Source organism: Solanum tuberosum, unplaced genomic scaffold, assembly GCF_000226075.1.
Source record: "Solanum tuberosum cultivar DM 1-3 516 R44 unplaced genomic scaffold, SolTub_3.0 scf01031, whole genome shotgun sequence".
NCBI lineage: Eukaryota > Viridiplantae > Streptophyta > Magnoliopsida > Solanales > Solanaceae > Solanum > Solanum tuberosum.
Genome location: NW_006239958.1, coordinates 19,247 through 30,298, shown reverse-complemented (window position 1 = coordinate 30,298; position 11,052 = coordinate 19,247). Strand labels below are relative to the sequence as shown.

The 11,052-nt window shown below is 36.7% G+C and overlaps 1 protein-coding gene and 1 long non-coding RNA gene across 2 annotated transcripts in view; one reads left to right on the top strand and one right to left on the bottom strand.

The window, feature by feature from the left end:
• The first annotated feature begins 6 nt into the window (after positions 1-6).
• Positions 7-8,102, top strand: LOC102593803 (uncharacterized protein At4g19900). Its single transcript, XM_006367829.1, has 5 exons — positions 7-1,413; positions 1,852-2,001; positions 3,195-3,329; positions 3,826-4,020; positions 7,471-8,102. The coding sequence occupies exons 1-5, from the start codon at positions 35-37 to the stop codon at positions 7,655-7,657; spliced, it is 2,046 nt and encodes a 681-aa protein (XP_006367891.1). The 5' UTR covers positions 7-34; the 3' UTR covers positions 7,658-8,102.
• Positions 8,103-9,043: 941 nt separating this feature from the next.
• The window catches only part of LOC102593573 (uncharacterized), an 8,085-nt gene continuing 6,076 nt past the window's right edge, over positions 9,044-11,052 (bottom strand). The window contains exon 3 of the long non-coding RNA XR_369021.2: positions 9,044-9,334. This is a non-coding gene — a long non-coding RNA (uncharacterized lncRNA). The remainder of the gene's footprint in view (positions 9,335-11,052) is intronic.

The window sequence follows — 11,052 nt, the reverse complement described above, 5'->3', positions numbered from 1 at the left end:
CTGCAGTCGCCACCGCAACCCCCCGCCGTACCACATGCTTCGGAACCTCCGAACGCGGCGGCGTCCGCTTTACGGCGCGCACATTTGCGCCTTAGCGGCCGCGGTTCTTCTCCTCCTCTCCGTTTCACTCCTCTACAGTCGCCTCAACTTCTTCCTCCAACCTAACAATCCCCATCCGCATCCCCTCCAATACGACACCATTTCACTGAACAACCCTCTCGTCGACGATTTAGCTGACGCTGATTATCGCTCCTCCGATGACCGCATCGACGAGCTCGACGTTGCTGACAGCAACAACAATAACGATGATGAGTTCCTCTTATCCAATGAATCCGAAGAGGACGATGAAGAAATCATCAATCAGTATCCTAGGGTTTCCTCGACATATTTCTACGATCAGAGGCACGGAGTTGTACGGAGAGCGTTTAACAAACGATCAATTGAGGAATGGGAAGATTACGTTAATTTTGAATCGAGGATGAAGTTAGGATTAGGATTTAAGAGTGATGAATCTAAGGCCGCGTTTGGATCGGATGATCTTCCAGTAGATGTGCAAATGAGGATGAAGTTGAGTGAAATTGAGAGTGTTGAAGATGCTTTATTACTAAAAGGATCACCTTTGAGGGAAGGGTGGGGTGAGTGGTTTGAAAAGAAGAGTGATTTTTTGAGGCGTGATAGAATGTTTAAGTCAAATCTGGAGGCGTTAAATCCAAATAATAATCCCATGTTGCAGGATCCTGATGGAGCCGGGACTACTGGATTGACTAAAGGGGATAAGATTGTGTTAAAAGGGTTGATGAATGAGTTTAAGAAAGTTCCATTTCTGGTGAAAAAACCACTTTCAGTGTCTGAATTGACAAAATCTGAGTTGGTTAATGATGCTTTGGAGTTACAGAAGATGGCGGGGCTGGCAAAAAATGATGTTTTCGAGTCAAAGGAGTTGAAATTCAATAGTCAATTAGTGAAAACTAATGATGAGGATGTGAATAGAGGGAAGAGAGTGAAGCGTAGAACTTTAAACGATGATGCTAGAATTGGAAAAAGAGTTGATCATGATAGTGATGGAGATTCAGCTCCTAGGAGTAAGGAAGAGATAAGGAATGGTAATATGAAAGTTGTGGAAGATGATGCCCGAGGTGAAGTTTCTGGGCTACTCTTTGCTGATGGGAAGAGATGGGGTTACTTTCCGGGCTTGCAACCCCGGTTGTCTTTCACTAACTTTATGGACTCATTTTTCAGGAAAGCAAAATGTACTATGAGAGTTTTCATGGTCTGGAATTCTCCAGCATGGATGTTTACCGCTCGGTATCAGAGGGGACTTGAGAGTGTACTTAACCATCACCGGGATGCTTGTGTGGTGGTTTTCTCTGAGACAATCGAACTTAATTTCTTTAGTGGTTTTGTGAAGGATGGGTAAATTACTGAATTTCTTTCTTCCATCAGTTTAGATTTGTTATCTTGTTGGCAGAGGCAGATGTAGAGTACAGGTACCCGGTGCTGAGCATAAATTTATGTGTAAAAATCCACGAATATTGCAACAAACAGTAGATATGAACCGTTAACTTTAAAAATACAATGAGTTCATTTGCTAAAAATACCTGGATCTGCCGCTGCTTGTTGTTTGTTTGACTAATATTTCATCTGAAGTTATCCATATTTGCCTCATGAAAATCATACTCAAAGTGCTTCCAAGAAGTCTTAAGTTCTTACTTAAAACAACTGTTTTTTTTGTAAAAGAAGATAATCTCAAGTTCTCTTTGTGTATATATGCATAAATGCATGTCTATGGTGTTTTATTCTTCCATTTGCACTTTATTGGAGATGGATTTGATGATAGATTATTTTCCGCAGCTTCAAAGTGGCTGTTGTGATGCCCAATCTTGATGAGCTCCTACTAGGCACACCAACACATGTATTTGCTTCTTTCTGGTATGAATGGAAGCAGACAAGACATTATCCTTTCCATTACAGTGAACTAGTCAGGCTGGCAGCTCTATACAAGTAAGCAATTTGGAAAATATACACTTCCCGATGTATTTAAATTGTTATGTACTGTGAAGCTAATCGAGGTGTTATCTCTATGATGATGCATTGTAGTTTCAATTTTAAATGTATTACCTTCCACCTAGTTTGGCATAACAGAGTTCAAAAAATTTAGTGTTTCCTATATATAACATTTGACTTGAGGTAAGGCAAATTGGATAAGGAGCCCGCACTTAAGATCTCGACTATTTATTTCAATAGGTAATTATTTTTTATTATAGAAAAATGATTCCAATAATCTTTTCAAGATTAATCAGTTGATGGCAGAAACAGTAACCTTCTCTAATGCAATCAGCTCATGGATGGATAATTCATGAATGTAATTGGGAATTAGTCAAAAAGGAAGAGTTGCAATAGATTTACTTCAATTTGCTGAGTTTTTTTTTTTTGAGAATTCAATTTGCTGAAGTTTATTTCAATGTGATTGTAATATTTTTCTTTCGCTTTTTTGTTTCCCATAGCTGATATTCTTAAACTTGGTCTAGTTTGCCACAAGACAGGTTGTTCATGAAGTTAAGAAATGGAATTGATGATGGTTAGAAACACTTCATAAAAAATGATGGTGAGAGGACTACTGAAGAAGGATCTAAGTTTCTTCTGAGTGTACAAAAGATTTTGCTGTTATGTTAGTGGATAACTCATTGTTGTGTCTGTGGCACATGGAAAGCTTCTTTTTAAGATCACATAATTCCAGAAATTTGCTGCTTCTAGTGAGGGTTTTGTTTTAGCAATATATGCCAATAGCTGAATTACTTGAGTTATCCTTAGAGAAAGTAGATTGTGGTGAGGCTGCACCAACATCTCTTTGCAAAAGCCAAGAACCTTATGAAACTAGGATCATGATCGTGTTTGAATATATTACAGATGGCTGAAAATCTAGCAATTTGCCACCTGTTTATTCTGAAACGTGTTACATCTCAATCTTTTTCCTGATTCACATTAAAAAATTTAGTTACCTTATAAAAAAGATTGATTAAAGGGGCCACATGAAAGCTGCGATCTCATGTTTGTAATGAACTTTTTGTCCTTTCCATTTACTGCAGTATTGTTCTAACTTCAGTAATATAACAACTTAATTTCTTTTGGTGAAGTTTATAGTTGTTGCATTGTTATAAATGAACTTTCATGTTCTCTTTTGCCTTTTATTGCAGGTATGGTGGAATCTATCTTGACTCAGACATCATAGTGTTGAATTCATTGTCTTCACTTAATAATACTGTTGCTTTTGAGGATGACCGACGTGGAAAAACTTTGAATGGTGCTGTAATGGCTTTTAGAAAGCACAGGTACTTGCAACACAATCTTTGCCTCTTGAATAGTTCTGAAGTGCTCTGTTCTAGTTTTGGTGTGCTTGCACCTTGCAATAACCACCCCTTCTCTGGCATTTTAGTATGTCCATGCCTACTATTTTGAGGAAAAAACAGGGATAAGGAAAATTGAGGGAACTAGGGAAGGGCTGCTTTATGTGGACAAAATTACACATTCGAAAAATAAAGATTGATGCAAAGATTGGTCGAGGTGCACACAAGCTGAGCAAGATACCACTGTTTTCAAAAATATGTTTGGGTTGTCCTTATCAGCCTGAAAATGCTATCGAAGGATGCAAATTTTGAACAATAATCTCTAATTGCACCTGTTAATCTGTCAGAAATGTTTGCTAAAGTTTATTGCGGGAAAAGGATAGGAACACAAGTATTCCTAGCAAAAGTATATAAATGTAAAGTATCATTTTCTTCTGTCTGCCCTATGACAAAGATTCACTTTCTTGTATGTCTTTTGCAGTCCTTTTGTAATGGAGTGTTTGAAGGAGTTTTATGCATCTTATGACGACACACAATTGAGATGGAATGGAGCTGATCTTTTGACAAGAGTTGCTAGTAACTTTTCTGTCAATGATAATCTTTCCGGTAGAAAGACGGAGATCAATTTTCAACCCTCTTTTGTTTTCTTCCCTATCGGTTATAACAATATTACCAGGTACCAAACTTAGCAACCTTTTTAATCTTGAGGTCAAAAGTATAAAAGGTGGTACTTAAAATTGCGAGTGCTTAAATTTTTTAGTGAAAGATTTATCATTGTTATTTTGAACTTTTGATTATTGTTCATACCGTTGTATGGGGAAGAGTGTTGGTGGGTTAAGAACTTGCACGTCTAGGAGATGGAAGTAGCAGAAATGTTGAGATGGATGTGTAGAACTGTAGATACTAGGAGAGATAGGATTAAGAATGAAGAAATTTGGGACAAGGTGGGAGTGGCCTCCGTGGTGGACCAGATGAGGGAAGTGAGATAGAGATGGTTCGAGCATGTGAAGAGGAGATGCACAAATGTCATGTTGAGGAGGTGTGAGAGGTTGACAATTGTGGTTTGAGGAGAGGTAGCGGTAGACCGAAAAAGTATTAATGAGATGTGATTAGATAAAATCTGACACACTTGCAGCTTACTGTGGACATGTCCCTAGATAAAAGGTCTAAGATTAAGGTAGAACGCTAGGTAGGTAGTCGAGTGTTGTCTAGTTTTCCTAATCAGTATTATTAGTAATTTAGTATTACTCTCTTATTATTCTTCAATTTTATCAGTGCCTGTTGTTTCCTTTGCTTCGGTTATCGTATTATGTGTTGTTGAGACTATTCTTTTCTCCAGTATTTTCATCATGGCTTCTTCACTCTTGTATCCCCTTTTCAAACCTCCTTGAAATGCTTTACTTGAGCTGAGAGTCTTTCGGAAACAATCTCTCTACCTACCAAGGTAGGGGTAAGGTTTGCGTACACACCACCCTCCTCAAACCCCACTTGTTAGATTACACTAGGTATATTATTGTAGTTGTTAATTATTGTTCATACTAACATTATTTCCTTTCCCCCCATTTTCTTGCCTTGATAAACTGGAGTTATTGTGATTATTAGCTCGTTACTTCCAGTCATCATGGTGTTATTATCCATTATTATTGCTGTATTTATCATGTTATTAGTATGTTGATAAATTGCTTAGAGTTGACGTTCAGTTTAGATGCTTTTGAGGTGAATGCAAAAAAGTTAAATATGGCACTGCAGCATTATGTAGCTTTAGCCCAGTTTCCAATTACATTTCTTAACCCCAGAAAAGGAAACCTATATTATAGAATCTACTTGGCCCTTTGTTCAGATTAGTGCCGAACCAACTTTTGGGTGTTGAAAAGAAATGAGTATGATGTAGGACAACTGGAGAACCCGTATCCTTAACTTTTGCTCCAAACAAATGTGACTCATGGCTAATTTGACCAATTTTGTGTTTAAGATTGGAAAGTATTGATCACCAATAATCTTCATTGTGGTCATAAAAAAAAAACTTTATTGCCACATCCCAAAACAAAAAGGTATCGGCTTTGATGGTTAATTGGTTATAGCATACATAGCTATTAGTTCAGAATGTGGCTTAAGAATCTTAATCTCTATTTTAAAACTATAGTTGTATGGTTAACAGAACTTAAATATTGCAAATTTTGTCCCAGAACAAGTCACTTGTTCAAAACATTGAAAACTCAGTCTAGTTAGAGCTTCCTGGTTTTAGCAGAACCTTAAAAAAATGAAATTTAGGAGTGTAATTCTATCTATACCCTGTAAATAGAATTACCCCTCTTAGAGCTCAGCAATTTATCCCTTGTAGATGACATATTACCCCTCTTAGATTTCATTAGCTCCCACAGTATGGCTTAGAGACCATACATTTGCTTGTGGTTAGCCCCCTGACTAAATTGGAGTTTCTGCAACATCTTACTTCATCAAAAATAATAAATTCTATCTATTCAAGGCCTTGTATTCTCCGAACTGTAAAGCCCAGTTGGGAAACTAACCTTGAGTTTCAATGAAAACTGATTCTCAGTTTTTCCAACTTGAATAGCTGGTATTAGAATGGTCAGCTAATAATTCAACTTGACAATGCTTAAATCAACAAGAGATCTCCTTCTAGTAGAAAATATGTTGGAAAAGATAAGGTAAAAATTTGGAAACCCGTACCCCTAACAATCTGATGAATCTGGAGAGAAACACGATTTTTTTGGAAGCAAAAAAGAATATGCAATAAGTGTTATGTACGGATGTATCTCTTCATTGCTTTTTTGGTGTAACATGGCTGATGCAACGGATTTCAGAGCCATAGATAGATTTTTTGAGCTCATTACACAACTTATATTGATGCTGTTCTTGTAAATATTTTAAACACACCCCATGTGACTAGCTGTCAATAAAATTTCTTTTCAAGACAAAAAACAGAATGGTCAGCTAATTTCCCATCCAATCTTACTTGGAATCTTTGAACTCTTAAAAGGCAGCCTTCTATATTTTGGGCTTCATTAGAGGGCATCTTTTTTACATGGTCTACACCTGGTATTTAAGTGGATAAGGGGTAGAGGGATGGGCCCATCATCCACTGAAGTTTCGAACAATGCGCTACTGGCTCTCAAGGATTTCTTGGTAATTAAAAGAGTAGTTTGAATTGATACTTTAAAGAAGATAATATGAAAAATGTCCTCTTTTTACTGTTGATTTGGCTAAATATATTGCTTTAACTAATGCCTAGTGGGGTGACCTCATAAAAGTTTGAGTCTTGTACTGAAAGGAGAGGAGAAAAAAGATTCATAATAATGCTTGTTACCATCTCAAAAAAATTAAAGAATGATGGATTATAGTTTGAATAATGTAAACTTGAGGAGTTAGAAAGGATTGGAAGAAAATCTGGAAAACCATTCCAGCTGGCATATGATTGGTCATTTGGAAAGAAAGAAATCTCAGATGTTTTGAAGACAAAAGAGAGCATACACATGCTGAAGTACCTGCTTAGAGCCTTAGACTTTTGGTTCAAAATACAGAATGTACAAGATGTAGCTAGTTTCGTAGAATTCCTCAATAGACTAGTGGACAAGATTGAACCTGAGCTTTTCTAAGGTTCCTAGATATAAAAATAGACACCTCCTTAGAGATCTTGTTATAACCCACAACAGAAGCCTAGTGCTGCTTTTGTTTTAATGTAATGCCTACCTATGTATCACTAAAAGAATAATGTGAACTCTTACACACTTACAGCCTAAGCAATACTTTTTGTTTCATTTATGTGCAAAATCTTAACAACTTAACATGTAATTGCAACATTGATTTGAATTTCCATGTTTTTCCTTAATTAGAGTCGAAGTTTGAAGAAGTGAAATAGTAATTCATGTAATTTAAGCCTTAATTGTATTCTTGAACCCAAACTAACTGTGGGCTAAAGGAAAAAAATCCTTGGTCCGTCTAAATATCTCATTCAGGGAGCTTTGGCAGAATCTGAACATGTCATGGTTTCTGTAATCAGTCATCATCATCTTCTGGTTAAAATTACATAATCTGCTTATTTTTCTCGTTGAGGATAATTATAGAGAAGGGGGATTATAGAACTTACAACTCTTTCTTTTGACAGATACTTCTCCGCACCAGCAATGGAAACTGAGAAAGCTGAACAAGATATGCTCTTTAAAACTATCCTCAAAGAAGCTGTCACGTTTCACTTTTGGAATGGCTTAACTTCAGCTATGGTTCCAGAGGCTGGTAGCCTTGCACACCGGCTCATTAATTACAATTGCCTACGTTGCTCTGACACATTGTGAAACACCATTAAAGCAAATGACCTTGTAAAACATTTTTACTTTCATGCCATTAGATATACCTCACAGCTTTTAAAGAGATTCAAAAGAAAGCCAGTTATGAAGATGTACATTCAATATTCTGGTGCTGCTTCATCCATGAAGAAATACTGCATGTGGTAATGATGTCCTGTCTATATATATAAATTCTTGTTGTACAAAACATGAATCTCCAGTTGGTTGAAGGCTTTCTGGACCTTGTATTAGTTGTTGTAGATTCCCTCGGGGGATAAATTAAGAGGTCCTGCCTTTTGTAGCTGAGTTCTTACTGTATATTTTCCCTTCAATTTTTTTAGTTCTCATTTATATCAGTCTGATTCACTTAGTTGTAATTCTGAGTTTTGTAGAACTATTTGTAGTCATTGGCAACACAACAATGATATATTTAAATGATGTTCCTTTTACATTATTTCTACAATTGTAGTTTTACATTCTCTTCTTCTCTCATCCCATTTTACATCTCATTTTAGACTTTGATATATCATCAAAACTGTATCTCAAAATCAGATAGCGGATATATCATCAAAACCCACAATGGTGTTTGCTGCTGGATTCACTTTGCCAGACGGTATTAACAGTGATGATAATGGTATTCCAATATTGTATGGATTTAGGATCTTCGTCATATCAGATGATTAAAGTGGCCTTACGATGTACTCTCCAGTACTAAGGTCTGCAGTAGTGAACATGCTTGAAGGTCGTTTGAACGTTGATGAGTCTCTAACTTCAATTCAAGTGTGCTGGATTCACTTTGCCAGACGGTATTAACAGTGATGATAATGGTATTCCAATATTGTATGGATTTAGGATCTTCGTCATATCAGATGATTAAAGTGGCCTTACGATGTACTCTCCAGTACTAAGGTCTGCAGTAGTGAACATGCTTGAAGGTCGTTTGAACGTCGATGAGTCTAACTTCGATTCAAGTGGCTACGGTGATGAATTGAATTTTCAAGGTTTAAGAGACAAATATGATGAGATGCAAGAATGAAATGTGTTGATCATCCCGCGACATACTTTTTATATTGTTGCTTGTTCACACTGAGAGTTGATATTTGTTTATAGCCAGTTCTGTCATTTATTTTGTTTATAAAAGCTGTCTTTGGAAAGTGAGTTTTGCAGAAGTGTTGAAACATCCTCCCTTTCCTCTCTTCAAACTTCAAACACATAAATTGTGTGCATTTTTTGATAAGAAAATAGAAAGAGAAGATGACTTTTGGTGGGATTTCATGAACTCCTTGAACAACAACAACATACCCTGTAAAGTGGGGTCTAGGGAGAGTAAAGTGTACCTAGAGAGGACGTTTTCGATAGAATCTCAACTTAAGAGTAAAACAATTCAAAGCAGTATTGATAAAAGAATAATGAATTATACACGACTTGTCAAATCATTACACTGAATGAAATAATTTGAGTAAATTTTACTAGATAGGAAACGTTACCCCTTTTATCTTTTGAATCATCATATCATATCATATAGCATTTGAAGACACCTGGACTTTTGGTCCCAAAGCAATCAGTCGCTGCTGCTGCTGAGTTATTATCGGACTTTTAGAGTCCAAAAAAAATCTTCTTTTTAATTTCCAGCCTTTTGGGGCTATTAGCTTCCCTTTTCGAACTTGATGGAGGTTGACGGATGAACTTGAGGAGTATGCTAGAGAAAAGGAATAAGCAAATATCTTACACACTAATCATAGCTAAATAACAATACATTTTGCTATCAACAAGGCAAACATCCAGAATGTGTAGATATTAGTTAAAAACTCTTGATAGGAACCTGAGCAATCTCCATTTAAGCTAAAAGAAATGACTAATGCAGAACTCAAAGGAAACATTTTATGACACACAAATAGAGATATTACATGCATAGCAGGAAAAAAACTAATTAAAGAAGATTAATGAAAATAATTTCCAAAGAAGAGTAGGTAAAGCAGTGTGATAACACAATTTTAATGAAATAAAGCTCACCCAAAACAACAAGATAGAATCAGAAAGCTACTGAATTGCCAACAAACATTAGATAATGAGAAATGATATACTAAACTGAACACCATACTTAAGGCCGAACTCAAAAATCTCCAACTAGGACACATACAATCAGAGGTTCTATGATAAAATGATAATTTGAAACTAAACTTGTACATTAAGACAAGAAAAAGAATTCAAATAGGAAGGGAAAACCGAGATAAATGCCCAAGCTTTCAGCTACGATCGATCACACATAAACTAAGAAAAAGAACAAACGAGATGAAGAGGAGTGATAGCACATTCCAGCAGCTAATAGACAGACATCTCAATTTTATTTTACTTTCTTTGAGTAATAAGAGAACCAACCCGAAGCAAACATACTACTCAAACAGGACACCCATATTTCAAATACACAGCTAGCTCGAAATTGTTAGCACAAAGAAATGGACATATCAATAACGACTTAAGAAAGAAAAATGAATCTTGCCCTTAACTTAGTGAACAAGAAGATACATTAGCTATATATCCCCAATCATTTGGTTCAAACAAAAAGCCAAATGCTTCAAGAGAAAAACTTAGACTCTTATTAACGCATGTGTTGAAGGAGAAGTCTTGTCGACCTGATTCTTAAGCAAACAGACTCAACCAATGGAAGCTTAAGTACTTATCACAGGTTCATATGAACATATAAACATGAAGCTTATACATCCCGACAAAAACTAAGAATAAACTCAAACTTTCAGTCATAATACATGTGAGACAGCAGACGTTAATATCGACTAAGAAACTAACAGGAAGGAAAGAGATGTAATACATCACATTTAAGAAACAGAGGAAATGTAATTAAACTACTAACTAAATATTTACATGAGGAAATACAACACACATGCTGATATAAACTAAAAGAAACATAGCTAGAAATTAGTCAATGCTTGAGAGAAGAATGGAAGGAGAGAGAAGATTACCTTTTACCGAGCAGCTAACCAGGAGGGCATCCACCTCGAAGTAGCCACAAAATAATGAAGTTTCAGGAAGAGCTCCCAAAAACTTTACGGGGTGCTCTTTTTTCTAGCGTCCAAAACTGTCAATGATCAGTGAAAGGGAGGGTTGTGGGACTCTGAGAAATTTTCAAAATCCCTTATCAACGTACGAATTTGTACCATTTGAAGGGAAATTAAGGAAAGGAAAAGGGAAAATTAAAGTGGATATTACTGTTAAGAGAATTTCCTGGATTCCATAGTACTCGAGCTCGTGTTGTGCTCGCCCCGAGGCACCGTACCTCGAGGCCGTGTCGCCCGCCCCACTCTAAGGTCCGTGCCTAGAGGCCCCTCGCTCTGCCCGAAGGCATCATGAGTCTCCTTGCCGTCGTGCATGTGCCTAGAGACCCCCCC

Bases quoted from the DNA above. Each gene is read 5' to 3' on its own strand.
- LOC102593803 (XM_006367829.1), top strand. From the start codon at position 35: ATGCTTCGGAACCTCCGAACGCGGCGGCGTCCGCTTTACGGCGCGCAC. The intron at 1,414-1,851 runs GTAAATTACTGA...TATTTTCCGCAG, and splicing joins AGTGGTTTTGTGAAGGATGG to CTTCAAAGTGGCTGTTGTGA. The intron at 2,002-3,194 runs GTAAGCAATTTG...CTTTTATTGCAG, and splicing joins AGGCTGGCAGCTCTATACAA to GTATGGTGGAATCTATCTTG.